This window comes from Echinops telfairi, unplaced genomic scaffold (genome assembly GCF_000313985.2).
Source record: "Echinops telfairi isolate 266 unplaced genomic scaffold, ASM31398v2 ScPeMD7_7457;HRSCAF=8495, whole genome shotgun sequence".
In the NCBI taxonomy this organism is placed as follows: domain Eukaryota; kingdom Metazoa; phylum Chordata; class Mammalia; order Afrosoricida; family Tenrecidae; genus Echinops; species Echinops telfairi.
The window spans coordinates 1,045,103-1,064,390 of record NW_022111357.1 but is presented as its reverse complement, the minus strand read 5'-3'; the positions used below and the strand labels follow the sequence as shown (position 1 = coordinate 1,064,390).

The 19,288-nt window shown below is 51.1% G+C and overlaps 1 protein-coding gene across 1 annotated transcript; it reads left to right on the top strand.

The window, feature by feature from the left end:
- Positions 1-5,732: 5,732 nt before the first annotated feature.
- GUCA2B (guanylate cyclase activator 2B) lies at positions 5,733-7,613 on the top strand. Its single transcript, XM_004705266.1, has 3 exons — positions 5,733-5,822; positions 6,965-7,151; positions 7,552-7,613. Exons 1-3 carry the CDS (start codon positions 5,733-5,735, stop codon positions 7,611-7,613), a joined length of 339 nt encoding a protein of 112 aa, XP_004705323.1.
- The last annotated feature ends 11,675 nt before the right edge of the window (positions 7,614-19,288 follow it).

The following is a 19,288-nucleotide window of genomic DNA, read 5'->3' as shown; positions in this document are numbered from 1 at the left end:
CAGGAACAGAAATGGGAGTAGCGATACCAGGAGGGTAGGGGGAAGGGGGGGAGAGGAGGAAGGGGAAACCGATCTCAATGACTGACGCATGACCCCCCTCCCCCACCCACCGAAGAGGACAAACAACAGAAACGTGGGTGAAGGAAGACAGCAGTCAGTGGAAGATATGAAAATAAAAATAACTTATGATTTATCAAGGGGTCATGAGGGTGTGGGGGGCAGGGAGAGGAGCTGATACCAAGGGCTCAAGTGGAAAGTAAATGTTTAGAAAATGATGATGGCAAAATATGTACAAATATGCTTGATACAATTGATGTGTGGAATGTTATAAGAGGCCCCCAGCGTGACTTTTAAATAAGAAGACAAATGGAAGGGCTAAGGAGTGGTGGGGGCTCTCTGAGGTCGGATGACCGGGAAAGACATCTTGGCAGAAGTGAGATTTGAGAAGAGATGTAGGTGACATGAGAGAGTGGGCCCTAAAGATGTGGGTAAAGAGCCAAGATACCAGAGTACGTCCATGTTTTGCATGTTCTGGGGTCCGCTAGGAAGCTAGTATGCTGATACCCAGGGAGTGATCAACAGAAGGGGCCAAGGGATCTTGTAGCTCAGTTTGCATGTTCCTCTGAGTGAACTGGGAAGCCATTCGCAGGTGTGGGCAGGGGGAGACGTGATGGGTGAGCGTCCACGGCTCCCTCTGGCTGCTGCCCAGAGAGAGGCCTGCAGAGCAGCAAGAGGGGTCCAGGCAGATCATTTGGGGGCTGCTGCCGAGATGCAGGAGAACAATGAGCATGACCTGGTGGTTGCAGAAGCTACGTGGAGAGAATTCTTTATTCAAAACAGCCCCCAAAGAGTAGTAAGTCAAGACAAGGCTGCTTGGCAGGTGATCAGTGAGGGGGAGAAAGCGTCTGGTCTCTGGGCCCTGGACAAGGCACGCAGCGTGGAGAGACGAACAGCCCACGTCACGCCCAAGCCCCCACTGTTCCCCATCTTCCATCCAAGGAGGAAGGCTCCACACAGGGACAAGAGTCTGGGCTGGTGGCACGGTCGCTTGTCCTGTGCACAAAAAGGGAAGTGGCCTGGTAAAAAATGAGCCGGCAATGGGCTCCAAGGGAGTGACGGTGAGAATTTTCATCTGGGGCCAAATTGGTTTTGATGGAGGGTGGCTCATTCATGGGGAGATTAGGAGGAGATGGGCTTGAACATGAACTTGAGTTATGTGCGGCCAATGGGGAAGTCCCACTTGGTTCTTAGGGAAAGAGCAGCCCAGGCGGAAGAAAGGCAAGGAGCCCACACCCCGGGGTTGGTGCTGCGGTTGCTGTTGTTCATGCCATTCAGGTGGTGCCAGTCCGTGGCATCCCCGTGTGCTGCAGAACCAAGCACCGCCCACTTCCACGCCAGCCTCGCCATCGGTTTCACATCTGAGCCCATTGTTACCGTCACTGGGGCCACCATCTCATCAAGGGCCCTCCTCTTTTTGGATGCCCCGCTACTTTACCAGGCATGACGTCCTCCTCCAGGGCCTGGGCCTCCTTCGAGCAATGCCAAAGTGTGTGAGACAAGTCTCACCACGCTTGCCTCTCAGGAGTGTCTGCGCGGTACGTCTGACAAGACAGAGTGTTTGTGCTTTTGGTGCTCGGTGGGGGGGACTCTCAGTCTTCTCCACCAGCCCCAAATGTAAATGTACCTCTTCTTCTTTGCACACCATACTCAGAAACCAAACTCACTCTCACCGAGTCGATGTTGATGCACAGTGACCCTTTAAGGACAGGGTAGAACTGCCCTGTGGGTTCCCAAGACGAACTCTGGACAGGAATAGAAAGCCCGGACTTTCTCTTGAGGTAGTTTTGAACTGCTGACCTTGCAGTTAGCAGCCCAACAACCACTACCCCAGGACTCCACCATATACCACCGGGGTCTCCAAACCCCATTGGGTTTGTCCCTTGCCCCTTTGCTATGGGACCAATGAGGCTGAGTTTGCTTTGGTGGAAAGAGACTGGATTTGGGAATCAAGCAGTCTCATGAAAATCTCAAAAGCTGGAAACTGGTTTCCTTGTTTACAAATCAGAAAATGAGACTCTGAGAGGGTGTATTGTTTTCCCAAGGCCAGCTCTGACGGGCACCTCCTCTATGCCAAAGAGAGGGCAGCAGCAAGTGTAAGCGGGGCAGTGAAACATCAGAACCGCTCCAGGGATCGAGCCAGAGAAGGGGGTTGTTAAGGAGGGTCCGTGGTGGAAATGTGTTACGAATAGTGCAGGGAGCCTATCAATTACTCACTGTGTCCCACGTGCCCGGCATATGCGGGAGCTAGATGGCTCCAGAACCGGGGTGACCACTTTGCAGACCGGAAAACAGAGCCTGAAGAAATGAAGTGACTTGCCCCAGATCGTGATATTAGTCGATGGCAAAAGAAGACTTCACATATCTCCCCCCAGGCCAAAGCTTCCTAAGTAGGCATTCCTGATTTTCTCCACTCTGCTGTTGCCAGGGGCCATCCGTTCAGTTCTGATGTATGGCCACCTGTGCGTGACCCAACGACACACCGCCAGGTCCCATGTCCACCTCGCAATTGTTATGTAAGAGCCCAACAATACAGCCCCTGTGGCAATCCCTCACCTTGACGTTCTTCCTTTCCCCCTGATGCCTTCTACTTTACCACGCATGCTCTCCTTTGACAGGGACTGCTCTCTCCTGACAACATGTCCAAAGGACATGAGACGAGGTCTCACCGTGCTCACTTTTAAGGGGCATTCTGTCTGCAAAGACAAGTTTGCTTGTTCTTTTGGCCATCCGTGATACTTTGAGTATTTTTCACCAGCACCAATACTTCAAATGCATTGATTTTTCTTCAGTCCTCCCTATTCAATGTCTAACTTTCACTTGCATACAGAGCGAGTGAAAATACCATGACTTGGGGCATGAGCATCTTGGTCCTCTAAGGGACATCCTTGCTCTTAAAGACGATTAAGAGGTGCTGAGCACCAGACTTACCTAATGCAGTGCACCCTTTGATTTCTTCACTCAGCTCTGATTGTGGATCCAAGCAAGCTAAAATCTTTAACAACGTCGATCTTTTCTCTGTTTATCATTATGTTACTTATTGGTCCAGTTGTGAGGGTTTTTGTTTCCTTTACGTTTGGATTGAGTGGCAATCTATACTGAGGGCGACAGTCCTTGATCTTCAACAGCAAGTGCTTCAAGCCCACCCCACTTCCAGCAAGTAAGGTTGTGTCATCTGCATATCACAGGTTGTTAATAAACCTTCCTCCGACCCTGGTGCCATGTTCTTCAGAGAGGTCAACTTCTTGGATTATTGCTCAGCATACAGATTAAATACACATGGTGGAAACACAGTTTTTTCTGATTTTTAAGCTATGCAGTATTCTCCTGTTCTGTTCAAACAACTACTTATTGACCCATACACCGGTTTCACACGAGCACAATGAAGTGTTCTGGAATTCCTATTCTTCTCAAAGCTATCTATAGTTTGTTATGATCAACACAGTCGCATTGCTTTGACTAGTCAATAAAACACATGTACACATCTTTCTGGTATTCTCTGCTGTAATTCAAGATCCATCTGAAACCAGCAATGGTTCTTGTTCCACGTCCTGCTCCCTGCATGTGCTCAGGCTGCGATGATGAGCCTGGTGCTGGACTTCCTCCAGTGTGGTTTGTAAATGACACACTTGTAAACAGAGGGACTAGTCCCCGGAAAAGGTTGCCATGCTTGGTAAAGTAGAGGGGCAGTGAAAAAGGAAGGCCTTCGAGGAAATGGACTGACACAGTGGCTGCAATGAAGGGCTCAGGCGGACGAACAATTGTGAAGATGGTGCAGGACCGGGCAGTGTTCTGTCCTGTTGTACACAGGATCCCGATGAGTGAGAGCCCACTTGCCAGCACCCACCAATAATAACAATACGACTCGGTAAAGGTTCCCGGGTGATTAAACCGAGCCTGGGCAGTCTTATGGGTTAGGGGTTGGGCTGCTGACCACGAGGTCAATGGCTGAAACCCACTCACTATCCCCTCCATGGGGAGCAAAGGCTATCTGCTCCCATATAGATTTTCCATCTCAGAAACCCTGTTTAGGGGTCACTATAGATGGGAATGGATTGAATGGCCATGGGTTTGGCTTTGGTTGGTGTGTGGCTGAGCACTTGACCACTAACAAAAAGATTGGTATTTCAACAACAACACCCATACCCCTGCCAAGGAACCGCAGAAGAAAGGCCTGGTGATCTGCCTCTAAAAGGAACACAGTTCCACTTCACATCCATGGGATTGCCAGCAGTCAAAATCAAGCCAATGGTAAATGGTCTAAACCGGTTATATGATTAGAAAGACTTATAATGTAACATTGGGTCTAGCAGATAGTCAATGTTCAATGAATGGAAGCGATGCTGTCTTCTTCTTATTTTCATTTTAGGGATGAGAAGGCATGTGAGACTTGATGCATGTCTTTATACACTAAAGCCAGCAAGGGCTGAAGTCTGGATTCAAGGCCAGATATAGAAAATGCCAAAGTTCACTCATGCCTCTTCCATTTGAACCGAAGATAAGAGATGGGAATTTCAGGCGAGTAGAAGATGTGAGGATGATTAGCATCAGGAAGTGCAGTGACTTCAGATGTTAGCTACCAAGGTGGAGGATGAGTGAATGTCAAGATGGGCTCGCTCAACTTCAGTTTAACGTTGCACACGGGGCCCCTGCCACATGCTAGGCTCTGTGCCTGACAGAGCTAAGCCTTGGCCCAGGCACTGTTTACACCTGTCCGACTGGCAGGGATGATAACACCCGCGTGTACTTTGCCCTCATCTCGCCGACCCAACCTTCAGTCACTTAGACGGTGGGTTACGCGTTACCATGGAGACGACTGCAAACTAAGGACCTGCTATAGCATGTGTCATCCAGGACACGAAGGCTGCACTCACACAGCAGCCTGGTGTGCTGGTTCTGTTATTACGGCCACTGCTTGGAAGAGGCTGCCAAGACTCTGTCAGAGTTCACTTGACCTGTCCAAGATTACACAAGATACGGCAGACAAGGATTTCAACCCACATCAGTCTGACTCCAAGGACTCTTACCTCCTGTTGCTGGGTCAGGTCATTGACTCCTGGAGGGCATGGAGGGTCGCTGTCAGTTAACCACGACTTGAGGGCGCCCAGGCCCTGGTGGTCGACAACAAGCCAGGGCAGGTGGAGGGTCTAGACAAGGATCCATCAGAGGGATTGTCCTAAAATGGAACCAAAGAGAAGGGGTGGGAAAGACACGGATCTGGAGACACAAAAATGAGCCTGTCTCCACCCTTTGCCCAGAGAACGACTCGTGGACTGGCATTGGCTGCAGTCCACCCTCGACTTTTGACTAGCTCTGTGACCTGGGGACGCTGCCTCCCCTCTTGATGGTCACTTTCCCTGTCTGAGGCCATCATAGCACCATTCTCCTTTGAGGGTCATCTGGAGGGGTGAATGGAAGCGGTGTGTGAACGAGTCCCTCCCACAGAGCCCAGCACATGGCAGGGCTTGTTACTGGCAGATCCCAGTCTGCTCTGGGTCGCCATGTCCTCCTCATCACCAACCCCCTCCCTGGGAAACAGCTTTGGCCTTGTCAACCAGCTGTCAACCCCACCCCAGCTGTCCAGTTAATGAGTGACCAGAGTTCTGGAACCTGGTCTATAAGGAGAGCAGGTGGGAGCCAGGTGGATGGGAGTGGTAGGAACACAGAGAAGCAACATGGGCAGCCGGACCGGGTCCCAGCTGCTGACAGGAGCAGCTGTGGTCCTCCTGGTGCTGCTGCAGGGCACACAGGCAGTCTACATCAAGGTAAGTTGCTTGTACCAGCCTACACTTTGCCGGGGGGTCCCCAAAGTAAGGACACTTGACTCAAGAGGGGATAAGAGGGGATGCTGGGAAATTCATGGGGATCGGGGGGTGTACATGGTTCAGTGCTCAGCCCAACACTCAATTGCTCCCCAAGAATAAAGGCAGGTGGTGGCTGGTGGCAGCTGGAAGGTTAAGAGCCATGACGAGGGTGATGGCAATAATAAGCTGCTGTTGACTGAGCACCACTCTCCATCAAGGTCGGCCTCATCACAGAGGTCAGGGTGACTAGGAGCCAGAGGAGGGCCCTGCCCTTGATGAGCCAGGCAGGGAGGAAGTCTCCTTGAATGGTCCAACAGCTCAGCCAGGTGGAGGTGGGGGAGTTGCTGCAGGCAGTTACCATGGGGCCTTGGTAACTGCGCTGCTTTTTTTCTCCCTGTGGATGAGCAGGAGGGAGCCAGAGACAGGGGATGGGAAGACAGTCTTAGGAGTCAAGGAAGCAGACATTTATGGCCCTGGGGAGGCTCCCACCAAGGACTGGGTTTGGGGAAGGTTGTCTCATCCTTCACTTGGGCAGTCCTCCAGGGAAGGAGAGGCAAGGGCCGGAAGGGGGAACGGGGGAGTAGGGAAAGGTCCCGGAGAGTCAGCTTTGCACGAACCCTGGGCCTGGGCCTTAGTGACCTGGGGGCATCATCTTGTTGTCATGGCCTGCCTGGCACTGCAGGAGCTTCTCTGAGCCTCCTGACACCAAACGAAGTGTGATGATCTTCGTTTGTCAGATGAGGGATCTGAGGTTCAGGGTGGACAAGACACCGCAGCCACTCAGGACAGAGCAGGAATTGGAATCAGGGTCCAACTGTCTCTAAAGTGTGCATCAAACCACAGAGGCCCACAGTCCAGTCCTGATTTTATCCAGTGGCTGCCAGGGCCTCTGGCATTGCGACATGTGTCTGGGGGGTGAAATCAGATGTCAGCACCCCGATACCCAGGCAGGTCATTCGATATGGTCCAGCTTTTCCAGGAAAACAGGGAAGAGAGCAGAGAATGTGGGCCCCCAGGAATCCTGAGTCTCCTGATGGGGCCTCCTCCAGGCCCAGGGCTGCATAGGCTCCCATCTCTTCCCCGCCCCCCTCTCCACAACCTAGTACCAAGGCTTCCAGGTGCAGCTAGAATCCGTGAAGAAGATGAGAGATTTGGAGCGGCAGCAGGCACCCAGCGACCGCCTGCATGTAAAGAGCCTCCTGCCCTCCGTGTGCCAACACCCAGCTTTGCCTGGGGATCTCCAGCCTATCTGCACCTCCACGGACGCGGCCAGGATCTTCGCGGCCTTGAGTGAGTTGTCCCCTGGCCCGGTTGGCTGCTCTACCTGGCCCTAGGGGGGACCCTCCAGTGTCTTCTCCCAATTCTTGCTCAACCCGCCTCCTCCACCTCATGTCATTGCTACTGGGTACCCCGAGGCTGAGGTCCCAGGACGTCAAAAGACCAGCTCCTGTCTTCTCCAGCACCTCCTTGCCCTTTGCACCGGGGGCCCAATGGGCTGGTCAGCCTAAGTCGAGGACCTCATTAATGGGACTAACAGGGTACAGGGACAGGTCAATAAACAAAGGACAGGTGGCATGTCTGTTGGAGGGATAGACTCTGGAAAGGCTTCCAAGAGGCAGTGCCACCCAAGCCGGGCATGAGGGAGGGGCGGACCGTGACAGTCACAGCTTGCTTTTCTCCCCCGACCCAGAGACCATTGCTAGTGATGACTGTGAGCTCTGTGTGAATGTGGCCTGCACGGGCTGCTTCTGACCATGTCTGCGGTGCTCGGGCCCCACTGGGCACTGACTCCCACCTCACAGGAGCACAGTGAGGATCACCAGCCACCGTCGTCATCTCCAACCTCCCACGGCCGAGGAAGCGGGGCCTGATACAACGTCATTGGACATACGGGCTGAGGAAAGTGTGGCCCCGGAGGCAGCCCTCCTGCTGAATAAAGCTTGCCGTTCACAAAGCCAGGTGCTCACTTGTTCATCTGGGGATCCAGAGCTGCCCGAGTGTCCAAGTAGGATGAGGACACTTGCCATTCATGTCCCTGTAGCCTCCACAGCCTGCGGAGTGGGTTCATTTCACGTTTCACATAGGAAGGAGACCAGAGTCCCAGCAGGGCTGTGAATCACCCCAGGTCACCCAACTAAGAAATCTAAAAGCTTCCATGACCCAGTTGACCTCCGATCAGACCTCGAGCCCAGTGCCAGTGGCAAAGTCAGAGCTTCTGTCTCCTGACCCAACTCAGCCAGGCTTCTTGGAGGAGGCAGAGAGGACGGACGGGCTGGAGCGAGAATCACAGGGCCCCTGCCCTCCCCAGGCAGACCAGGGCTGACCCTGTCCAAAATTCTGATGACGAAAACAGTGCCTTTCCGTTCCCCCTCACATCCGTGAGCCTCTGCCTCCTCAATGCCCAGGGGAGCCACCATCGCCCACCCACTCCAGCTCCCTCCTAATGACAGCTCTTGTGCTCCTCTCTCAGCCCAGCCCTGGGTGTGCCCTAAGGGATCGTGATCGTGATCGTGACCATGAGAGCACCAGCACTTCCTGAGGAGCTGCTCCGGCCTCACATTGCTCTAGACACTTTGCACATGTCAGTGGATTAAGTGCTCACCCCAGCCAGCATGCCACTGCCTCTCTGCCCATCATAAAGCTGGCTGGCTGGTTCACTTCCTGGGGATCGGGTTGGCGTCTGGAAGCACCCAGCCGCTCAGGTGGTGGCAGGGCTGGGTCTCAGTCTCGCCTCACCCTTTCCATCCTGGAGCAGGGTAGGCTGAGCGGGTGGGGGTGCAGGGTTCTCGGGACGAGAGAGGTGGGGCTCATGAGAACTATGGAAGTTCTCTGGAGCCAGAGCGTGGTTATCCCCTTACCAAGCCCGGGAGAGGCCCAACGGTCCTGCTTCTTTGACTGGCTTCCCTGTGGACCCAAACCTGGAGGGGCAGGAACTGCTCAAAGCAGCCAACCAGAGCACAGCTTCTAACCAGAAAGTTCTAGAATGCTTGAGGACTGAGGACTCAGCACCAAGACCCCAGCAGTGAGAGTACAGACCATGCTGACTTGGGTTGCTGGCACCCAGTGCAACGATAACTCATGGACACACACCCCACCCCACCACCACCACCACCATGAGTGAGGTCAGCCAGTAAACCCTTTCTCCCAGCCCACCCCACAACAAGACACAGGCTCGTTCCTCCTGGTTCCACCCATCAAAATTCTCGGTGGCTCCTCCCCTGGCCCAATGGTGAGGAGAGAGACCGTGCACCCAAGGGTGAGCACCATGGTCCACCCTCTGGTAACCTGGCTGGCAGATCCCAGGGGGGGCATGCTAGAGTGGGTTGTAGGGTTGGCAGGGGTGGGGGGAGTGACACATTACCAGCCCTCGTGCCACCACTGCTTTGGCAGCCCCTTCTCCTGCATCATGGCTGCCCGTAGCTGCTGCTGCTGCCCCTAGCATGGGCACTGGGGTCATTGAGAGTCGCCCTCTCTAACAGGGTCAGAGGGCACAGTCCTCACTCCCTAGGTCCGCTAGTGATACCCAAGGAGCTCCCCACCTCAACCAGCACACTGGAGCAGAACCCTCTTCTAAACCCTACCAATCAGAACACATCTCTCTTTGGGTATCACCAATTAGACCAACTTCCCAAATCCCAGCCATCAAGACAGGAGACTATGGTTCTGACGCAGCCTCGAGGGGAAACGTCAGGGTAGTCAACGAGAATGGAATGCAGCAGGCCAGGGAAGACCCTGTAGCACATGTCTTCCGTGACCAAACCCAGCGCTTCTGAAGCTTGTGAGCATCTTCACTGGCTCTGAAGGAGGGGGCCATCTTCATTGGTCCTGAGCCTGACTCCAGGCCACAGCTCCATCCTGTGCTTTCCGCACCTTGGGTCCCTCTCGACCCTAGTGACCCTCAAGCAGTGTTCCTGACCTATGGGAGCAAGACACTCACCTGAGAGGTAACACCAGATGGTCAGAGTTCAGGCCTTAGAGCCAGGCCCTAGGCCTGAGCCTGGATTTGCTCTGTGACCTGGGAAAGGCTATGCCACTCACAGGAGCCTAGGTCTGTGTGTGCACTCTGTGGAAGATGGCGAAAATGGCCTTGGTCAACACAGTGGTTCCTGAGAGCGCCAGGGCGGCTCTTAGCATGCAAGTGCCTCTGGTGTGACCCCCCACCCCCACCAGGCTGAGCTCCATCATTCCGTCTGAGACTGGTGCCATCAGAGGAACCCTTCCCTGATGGTGTCCACTGGCCTGGGGGTCTGGCCAATAGCAAGAATGGGTGTCAAAACCACAGGTGATGTAGTAGCCTAGCCCCAAGTCACCCCTGAAAAGGTTTGGTTCAGATTCTGAATTAGCAAAAAGAGAGAGGTCATAAGCGCCAGGCAGATCAGAAGAACCAAAACTCACTGCCATCGAATCGATGTCGACTTGTAGTGACCTCATATGACAGGGTAGAACTGCCCCCTGGGAGATTTTGAGATTTCTACTCACTTTACAGGAGTAGAAAGCCCCACCTTTCTCCCGAGGAACAGCTGGTATGGAACTGCTGGCCTTTCAGATCACAGTCAACGGAGTAGCCACTATGTGCCCAGAGCAGATCAGAATAATGACTTTCAATAAGGAGAAACTTAGCATACAAAGGGCAGCTTTGAATCGCAGTGAGGAATCAATTGCTAATCAATAGGTTAGCGTACTCAAGAACACTCGGGACTTTGGGGTGGATTACAAAGAGGAGAATCAATGGGACGTGGCGCTGCAGGGGAGGGAGAGGAAGTACCACCTGGAGACCAGCCACTGGGGAACTCATCTGAGGGACTTTATTTTGCCCATTGACTGCTGGGTTTGCCCTGAAAAGCAGGGCTGTCAGCTTCAGTGGGGGAAGAGGAGAAAGAGGGACATGGTTGGCGTCCTTGAACTATGATATGAGGTGCTCAATCCCAGACTCCTTCGTGTGCAGAATCCATTTTAGTTATGTCTCAGCCAACAGGGCCCAGTTGTTGCTGAGAAGCAATAACAGGCTCCAGGGGTCTGACTCTGGCAGACAACTTGACCCCTGCTGGTGCCAGATTGGCCCAACACTATCATCCCTCGATGCATTTGAATTATGGTGTTGGCAAATACAGTGACTATCCCATGGGCTTCCAGAGGAATGAGCAAGCACATCTGTCTTGAGGAAGTACCATCAGAATACTCCTTAGAAGCAAGGATCGAGAGAGAGAGAGACTTTATCTCATAGACACTAGACATGTTATCAGAAGGCACCTGGCCCTGGAGAAAGGCATCGTGCTTGGCAAAGTAGAGGATCGGCAAAAGCATGCAAGTCCCGCGATGAGAAGGATTGGCACAGTGGCTGCAGCAGTGGTCTCAGACTTAACAACCATTGTGAGGACGATGCAGGTCTAGGTAGCGTTTCATTTTGTTGTACACCGGGTTGCCACGAGTCAGAACTGACGATGGCTCCTAATAACAACCTCAGCGCATTCACCAGCCACACAGGAGCCTGCAGAGGAGGGGATTACAAAGGGCTTTGGTTGGTTCTCAGGAAACATTTGGTTCACCTGCTTGCCCAAGCCTGTCCTCACCTGGTGTGTGTGTGTGTGTGTGTGTGTGTGTGTGTGGTGTGTGTGTACCCTAAGATCTACGCGTATAGTCCATCCAGGCACTTGGTAGCCTCTGCTAGCTAAGTACAGGATGGGCATGAGCACTAGACAAAGGTCAAGGACAGGAATATGGTGGTGGTAGGGAGGGGGACACTAGGAACATGACAGGGCTACATTAGGAATGAGAACATGACTCTGGGTGGACTTGGGATGAAAGATCTGAGCGAGGTATAATTCACTGCGAATTGGGGTAGAGACGCACTCCCACTGAGGATCAGCCGGCAACTGCGGTTGCCGCCCAGATTAGATTTGTGGTTTGACCTGGGTGGAGTTGGGATCAAGATGAAAATGGGATTCAGATCGTCGTTAATGTATGAGAAAGACTTGGGATTACATTGGATTACTTGGAGGTAGCAGTTCGGGATGGCATTTCAAGTGCAGATTCAAGAGCGTTTTGAGTTAGGGTTGGAATTGGAATGGAGTTGAGGTTGAATGTGGCTCGGCGTAGCGTCAGGTTTTAAAATGGAGTAAGATTAAGGCTGTGTTAACATGGTCTTATGATGGAGGAGGGCCTAGCGCACCCAGGGAGGAGGAAGTAAGTAGCCTGCAATGCGGATGATGACGACAATGATAAACTGTTGTTTACTAAGCTCTGTGCTTCCCCAGGGCTTTTTGTGTCCTCGAGGTGGGTGCGTAACAAGATAAGGGCCCTGTCCTTGCTGAGGCCTTGGAGAGTTTACCTCTTCCTGTGCTCCCATCATTCTTGGTATTCGTGCAGTTCAGCTGGGTGTGGGGTATTGCTAAGTGGCGCTGAGCCAATTCCAACCCATAGCAACCCTACGGATGCAGAATAAAACAGGAGCTCTGTGTACAATAGAACAAAACGCAGTTGATCCTGCATCATTCACATATTGTTACGTTTGAACCCATCGTGGCAACCATGTGTCCGACCATCTTGTTGACGGTCTTCCTCATCTTCATTTACCAAGCATGATGTCCTTCTCCAGGGACTGGTCCCTCCAGATGACATGTCCAAAGCATGTCCTTGCCACCCTCCGTTCTAAGGAGCATTCTGGCTGTACTTTCTATAAACAGATTTATTTATTCTCTGGCAGTACTTTCACTATTCCATGCCGATGCCATAATTCGAATGCATCATTTTTGCTGTGGCTTTGCTTGCTCACTGGCCACTTCTTACATGCATATGAGGCCCCAAAAATCTCATGGCTTGGGTCACGTGGTTCTTACTTCTCAATGTGACATTATGTTCTTTAACACTTTAGAACGACCTATTATAGCAGCTTCGCTCAATGCAACATGTTGTTTTCGTTTATTGATTGCTTCTTCCATGCGTTTTGATTGTAGGATGCAAATAAAATTAAATCCTTGGTAACACCAATCTTTTTTATGTTTATCATGAAGTTGTCTATTGGTCCAGTTGTGAGGATTTGATTTTTATTCACACTGGGTTGTGATTCATCCTTAGGCTGTAGTCTTTGATCTTGATCTATCAGTGCTTTAAGTCCTCTTTATTTTCAGCAAGCAAGGTTGGGTCATCTGAAATTGCAGACGGTTAATGAGTCTTCCTCCAATCCTGATGCTGCATTCTTCACATAGCCCAGCTTCTCAGACAATTCGCTCAGATAACTCTTCTCCAATAGTTCGCTCATTGTGTATAAGTACACAATGATACGATCCAGCCCTGACACACGTTTCCTGATTTTAAACCACACAGTATCTTCTTGTTTGGTTTGAGTGACTGCCTCTTGATCCAAGTCCACATAATCATAATTGAATGTTCTGGAATTCCCATTTTTCACAGTGTTACTCAGAGTTTGTTTTGATCCACACAAGTAAGCATCTTTCTGGTATTCTTTGTTTTGATCCCAGCTCCATCTAAAAATTGCAATGCTATCCCTCGTGCCACGTCCTCTTCTGAATCTGAGGGGAATTTCTGAGCGCTCCCTGTCAGTGCACTGCTGTAACGGATTTAGAATGATCTTCAGCAAGGTCTTACTTGCATGTGCCACTAATGATCTTGCTGAATAAGTTATGCATTCTCACGGAATGGGCACAAGTTCTTTGGAATGGGCACACATATGGTTCTCTTCTAGTCTGTTGGCTGAGGAGCTGTCTCCCACACTTCTGGTCAGTGCTGCACAGTTTGTTGAAACACTTCAACTGACATTCATCAATTCCTGGATCTTTGTTTTTGCTAATGCCTTCTGTGCAGTTTGGGCTTCTTCTTCCAGTGCCATCAGTTCTTGATCATGTTCTCTCTGGAAATGTTTGAACCTCAGCCAACGTGTTTTGTGACAGTTTTCTGTCACTTTTCTTCCGATGCTTCCTATCAGGTGCCATTGAGTCAGCTCCAACTCCTGGTGACCCTCGGTACCACAGAGCGAAATGCATCGTCCTGCCCCATCCTCACAGCTACTTTTATGTTGCAGCCTATTGCTGCAGCCACTGTGTCAGTCCACCTCATTGGAGCCTTCCCCTTTTTCTCTGACCCTGCACTTTACCAAATGCGGTGTCCTTCTGCAGGAACTGATCTCTCCTAATAACATGGCCAAAGTTCACAGTCTCATCATCCTTGCCTCTAAGGAGCATTCTGGCGGTGCTTCCTCTAAGACAGATCTGTTTGTTCATTTGGCAATCCGTGATACTTTCAATATTCCTCACCAGCACCATTGTTCAAGCTTTGCTTTCTCTTCGGTTTTCCTTATTCAACGTCCAACTTTCATATGCACGTGAGACCATTGGAAGTTATCATGGCTTGGACCAGACACACCTGAGTCCTCAAATGGCATCCTGGCTTTATAACATTTGACAGAGGTCTTGTGCAGCAGATTTGCCCAAATCAATGCATCGTTTGATCTCTTGACTGCTGCTTCCATGAGCATGGATAATGGACCCAAGCAATGTGAAACCCTTGACAACGTCTATCTTTTCTCCATTGATCATGATGACACCTGTTGGTCCCGTGGTGAGGATTCGGGTTTTCTTGACATCAAGTTGTCGTCCAGACGGAAGACTGCAGTCCTTGATCTCCATCAGCAAGTGCTTCGGGTCCCCCTCGCTTTCAGCAAGTAGACCGTGTCATCCGCATAGTGCAGGTTGTTAATAAGCCTTCTTCCAAGCCTGGTGTCTTGCATCATCCAATAGTTTTCCCACAGAGTCCTTCTGGTCTTCCAACTCAAGGCTTGAACGTTTTCAGCCTGAGCCGTGCTGGACGTGTCCTTTTGTGCTTTTCTGACTCCAGGTCTTTTCACGTTTCGGTGTAATTCTTCACTTTGCCTTATTGAGCTGCCCTTTGACATTTCCTGTTCAGCTCCTGCACTTTATCATTTCTTCCATTCAGTTGAGCTATTCTACGTTCAGTTTCAGAGTCTCTTCTGACATCCATTTTTCTTTCTTTCCTGTCTTTTTCATGACGGTCTACTTTCTTCATACTTGATGTTCTTGATGTCGCCCCACAACTCCTCTGGCCTTTGGTCATTGCTGTTCAATTCAACACATGTGTTCTTGAGATGGTCTCTGCACTCGGGTGAGATATGCTTGAGCTCATAGTTTTGGCTCTTGTGGATTTGTTTTCGTTTTCTTCAGCTTTCGCCTGAACTTGCATATGAGCGATTTATCATCTAATCCAAGTACGCCCAGGGCCTTATTTTGGCTGATGATCTTGAGCTCCTCCATCATCTCTTCCCACCAATGTAGTCAATTTGAGTCTTGGTTGCTCCATCTGGCCAGGTCCACTCAGGTTGTTGAAAAGGTATTTGCAAAGAAGAAGTGATTAATCTTGCAAAACTCTACCATGTGATCTCCAACTGCATTTCTGTCACCGAGAGCATCTTTTCCAACTACCATCCTTTCATTTTTGTTTCCAACTTTCACCTTCTAATCACAAATAACTATTAGTGCATTCTGACTGCATGTTTTGATCACTTTCAGACTAAAGAAGTCAATAGAATTCTTTTTTTTTTTTCATTACTCACTTCGTGGTGGGCGTGTAAACTTGGATCGTTGTATTAACTAACAGGTCTTCCTTGTCAGTGGAATGATATTATCCTCTCACAAGCAGCATTGTATTTCAAGATTGATCTTGAAATGTTCTTTCTGATGCTGAATGAGATGCCATTTCTATGCAGTTTGTTGTTCCCAGAAGAGCAATCCAAAGAATTGCCTGATTCCCAATGGTCAAGACCTGTTCTTCTCTGCTCACCACTGCCTAGGATGTCGATCTTTATGCACTCCATTCCATTTTTGATGACCTCCAATTGACGGAGATTCAAACAATTGTTGGGCATTCCAACAATCAATGGATGTTTGCAGCAGGCAGGCATCCCTTTATCAGGGGGTGCATCGCCACAAACTGTTCTTAAGGGTAATCCTTGAAGGGTGTTCCTCCCTACAGGATCAGCAGACGGGATCAGGCACCAAAAAATACCCCCAAACAAACAAAGTCACTGCTGGGAAGTTGATTCTGACTCATAGAAATCCTATCGGCTACAGTAGAACTGCTAAGTCCATTGAGTTTCCCAGGCTCTGAATCTCTACAGCGGCAGATTCTCTCATTTGTGTCCGACTGAGGGGCTGGTGGGTTTGAACCAATGGCCTTTTGGTTACCAGGTCCACACTGAAACCAAAGTGCCTCCAGGACTTTCTGTGTCAGGCACAGAGAATGGGAAAACTCTCCCAGGCAAAGGACACAGCTCATGCAAAGGCCTGAGGAGAAGCAGGGTTCCTCTCCCTTCCAGGGTGGCTGTATGGCTGGAAGGAGCCATGACAGCATGTGTGGGCAGGACAGCACTGGCTCTCCAAGCTCAGCAGGGAAGAAAGTAGCCCTGGCAAGCATGCCACCTGGACTGGGGGTCACATCTCTGACCCTGGGAGAGCCTATGTGGGGAAGAGGCAAGATGTCCTGGGAGGGTTGCAGGAGAGTCAGCCCCGCTCTGAGCCCTAGTGTGGGGTCTTGGCCAGATTCTGAGATCAGTTTTCCTCCTCTGTACACCGAGTCTAATAATACCCTCCAGCCAAGGTTGTGGTGAGGTCGTAATGCAGGAGCCTAGCACACAAGCACTTAGTAGGTGGACTGATTCTCACCTCTCCATAATGGTGGTTTCTCAATACCTGCCATAGTTGAAGAGAAAGGTATGTGAGGCAGGACTGACAAGAGGGTCCCTGGAAAAGAGCCATATCCTTCCTTACTGGCCACAAACAAGGATCCCCTATCAGGGGCAGGACTTAGGATCTGGAGGCAGAGCACCACTGGGCCAGTGTGACCCCAGGGGATACACCTGCATAGTGACCCCACCTGCCAGGGAATCCTAGGCCCTGAATAGGAAAGAAGGAAAGTGTTTATGGTACCAGTGCCCAAGAGAGAGGAGAGATGGTTTCTGATACCAGGGGAGACCAGTAGGAATGCCCAAAGGGCAAGGTTCAGAGTAACCTGGAACCATTAGTCATCACCTCACGTGCTCTCCTGTCAATGCAAGAAGGCTCGATCATCAGCAAGGCTCCAAAAAGCCCTGGGAGACAGGCTCTCCGTCCTTGAAGCTGGCTAGGGCTCTGGCCTCTCCCAGGGCACCCAGTTGACCCACAGCTAGGCTGGGTCCTGCTTTCATTCATCCACCACACTTAGCGCCAGATGAGAGAATTACTCGCCCCATAAAAGGAGCAAGAACCACTTGATTTATCTGTTGTGTTAGCCTGGGTTGACTAGAGAAACAAATCCAGAGACATATGTGTATAAGAGAGAGCTTTATATAAGAGAGCAATTGTATATTGAGAAAACATCCCAGCCCAGTCCAGGTCAAGTCTGTAAGTCCAATATTAGCCCATATGTCCGATACTAGTTCATTAATTCCTCTTTAGACTCACACAGCACATTCAATGATGTCTAATGTAGGAAGATCACAGGCCAGTGGGTAGAAGGTCTTGTGGATCCAGTGGCGGTGGAAGCATCTTAACATTGGCATGAGTCTCCACGTGGCTCCTCCAGTTCCAGAGCTCTGGCTCCATCGGTGTAGCTCCATGTGGCTTGTCAACAGGAATGTGAAGCAGAGTATGTGTCCTGCCTGCAGGGAGGAAGACGAAGTTCCCAGAATTCTCAGGAGAAGACCATGCCCACACAGAAGCATGATTGGCTATGACCTGAATGATAGGCTAGACCTCACCCCTTCACTCACATTGACAGGAGATTATGTAACTGCCACATCTGTCCACCCAGACTTGTCCTCAAGGGGAGACTGCCCCCACTTCTTCCTGAGGTAGGGGTGTGTGTGTGTGTTTACACTGTTCACCCAGCACAAGCTGACCTCTAATGGCAGAGTGCAGGGTGCTAGCGAGAACCATGGGGAGGTCAAGGAAAGACCGGGGCTCACATGGTTAGGGGAGGACAGGGACGCGTTAGGATAAGAGTAGGGCTGTGGATGGGGCTTGGGTTGTAGGTGAGGCCAGAGATACCATGAAAAGTAGAACTGATCACTACTGGGTTAGAGATGAGCCTCCAGCAAGGATCAAGTACAGTTCAGTTTGGTGCTGGGATTGGATTTGAGCTTTGGCCGTGGTTGAGTTGGGATGAGGGTAAAATTTGGATTAAGGTGCATATTGAGGTTAAATTGGATAATGTCCTGTGGGATTTTATTTCAGAATTAAAGAAATGTTCAAGGTTATCATCCACAAACTCATTTAGTTTAATGGCAAGGCACATAGATAAGACCACAAGACAGTCGGTTAGGTTCAAAGAATTTTGACACTGTAAGATCAATCAAATAGCTAGAGCCCAAATGGCTGGGTTTCAGACCCACTTGACTGCTTCCCAGCTCTCCGTGTGCACGCAGCCCTGCTTGGTTGGAGGGACACAGACAGCAGAAACTGTCTTCCGGGAGGCACCCCTTCCGCAGGCACGATAAGGAAGAACGGGAGGAAAGCAGTCCCAGGCAGAGGGCACAGAACACACAATGTCCTGGAGCGAAGGCAGCAGGGAGCCGGTCACTTCCAGGCTACTGGGAGGCTTCACAGATCTGAGGAAGCAGCGCCTGACTGTTTGGCACTTTGAGGTTAGCAAGGAATGAGTGTGGCCCTAGGCAGGGTTCCCACACAAGCCTGGGAGCCACATCCCCCAATCTGGGCAGTGCCTCATAGGGAAGCAGAGAAGAGGGGTGCATGAGCGTCAACCACCCCCTGACCTGGGCTTGGGGCTCAGTCACCTTGAGGGGCCATCCATCCCCTTGCCCTGTGAGCTCAAGGAGAGCACTCTGAGTGCCAGGTACTGTGTGGGGACTTGCTTGACCTTCACAATGCCCAGGCACAATGAAGCCTGATGATCTCCATTCATAAAGGACAATGAAGTTCAGAGTGGAGAAGACACAGGCAGCCCCTGAGACTAGCCCTAGTATTTTAACCAGGGTCTACCTGTCTCTAAAGCCCATGCATAAAACCACTGAACCCCAAGCTCTGAGCTTGCTTCATCTCGCTATGATCAAGGATCTGTGGCACATGGGGTGTGGCACATGCCTGGGAGGAGATGAGACACCCCAGGCTGGCCTTTCCATGTGGCCTGGCCTTGCCAGAAGAACAGAGAAGGGTGCAGAGGACATAGGCACCCCAGAAATCCTGGATTGTGTGGTAGTGCCTACCCTGGACCCAGCTGTGGCCTTGCTCCCTTCTCTCCCCATCCCTCCTCCCACCCGGGACCTTGGCATCCAGGTGCAGCTGGAACAGATGAAGAAGCTGAGTGACTGGAGGGCCAGCTGGTGCCCAGCCCCGATCCATGGGCTCTGGAACCACTTCCCAGAGGAGATGACCTCTAAGCTGCCATCTGAGTGCTGGGGTGGC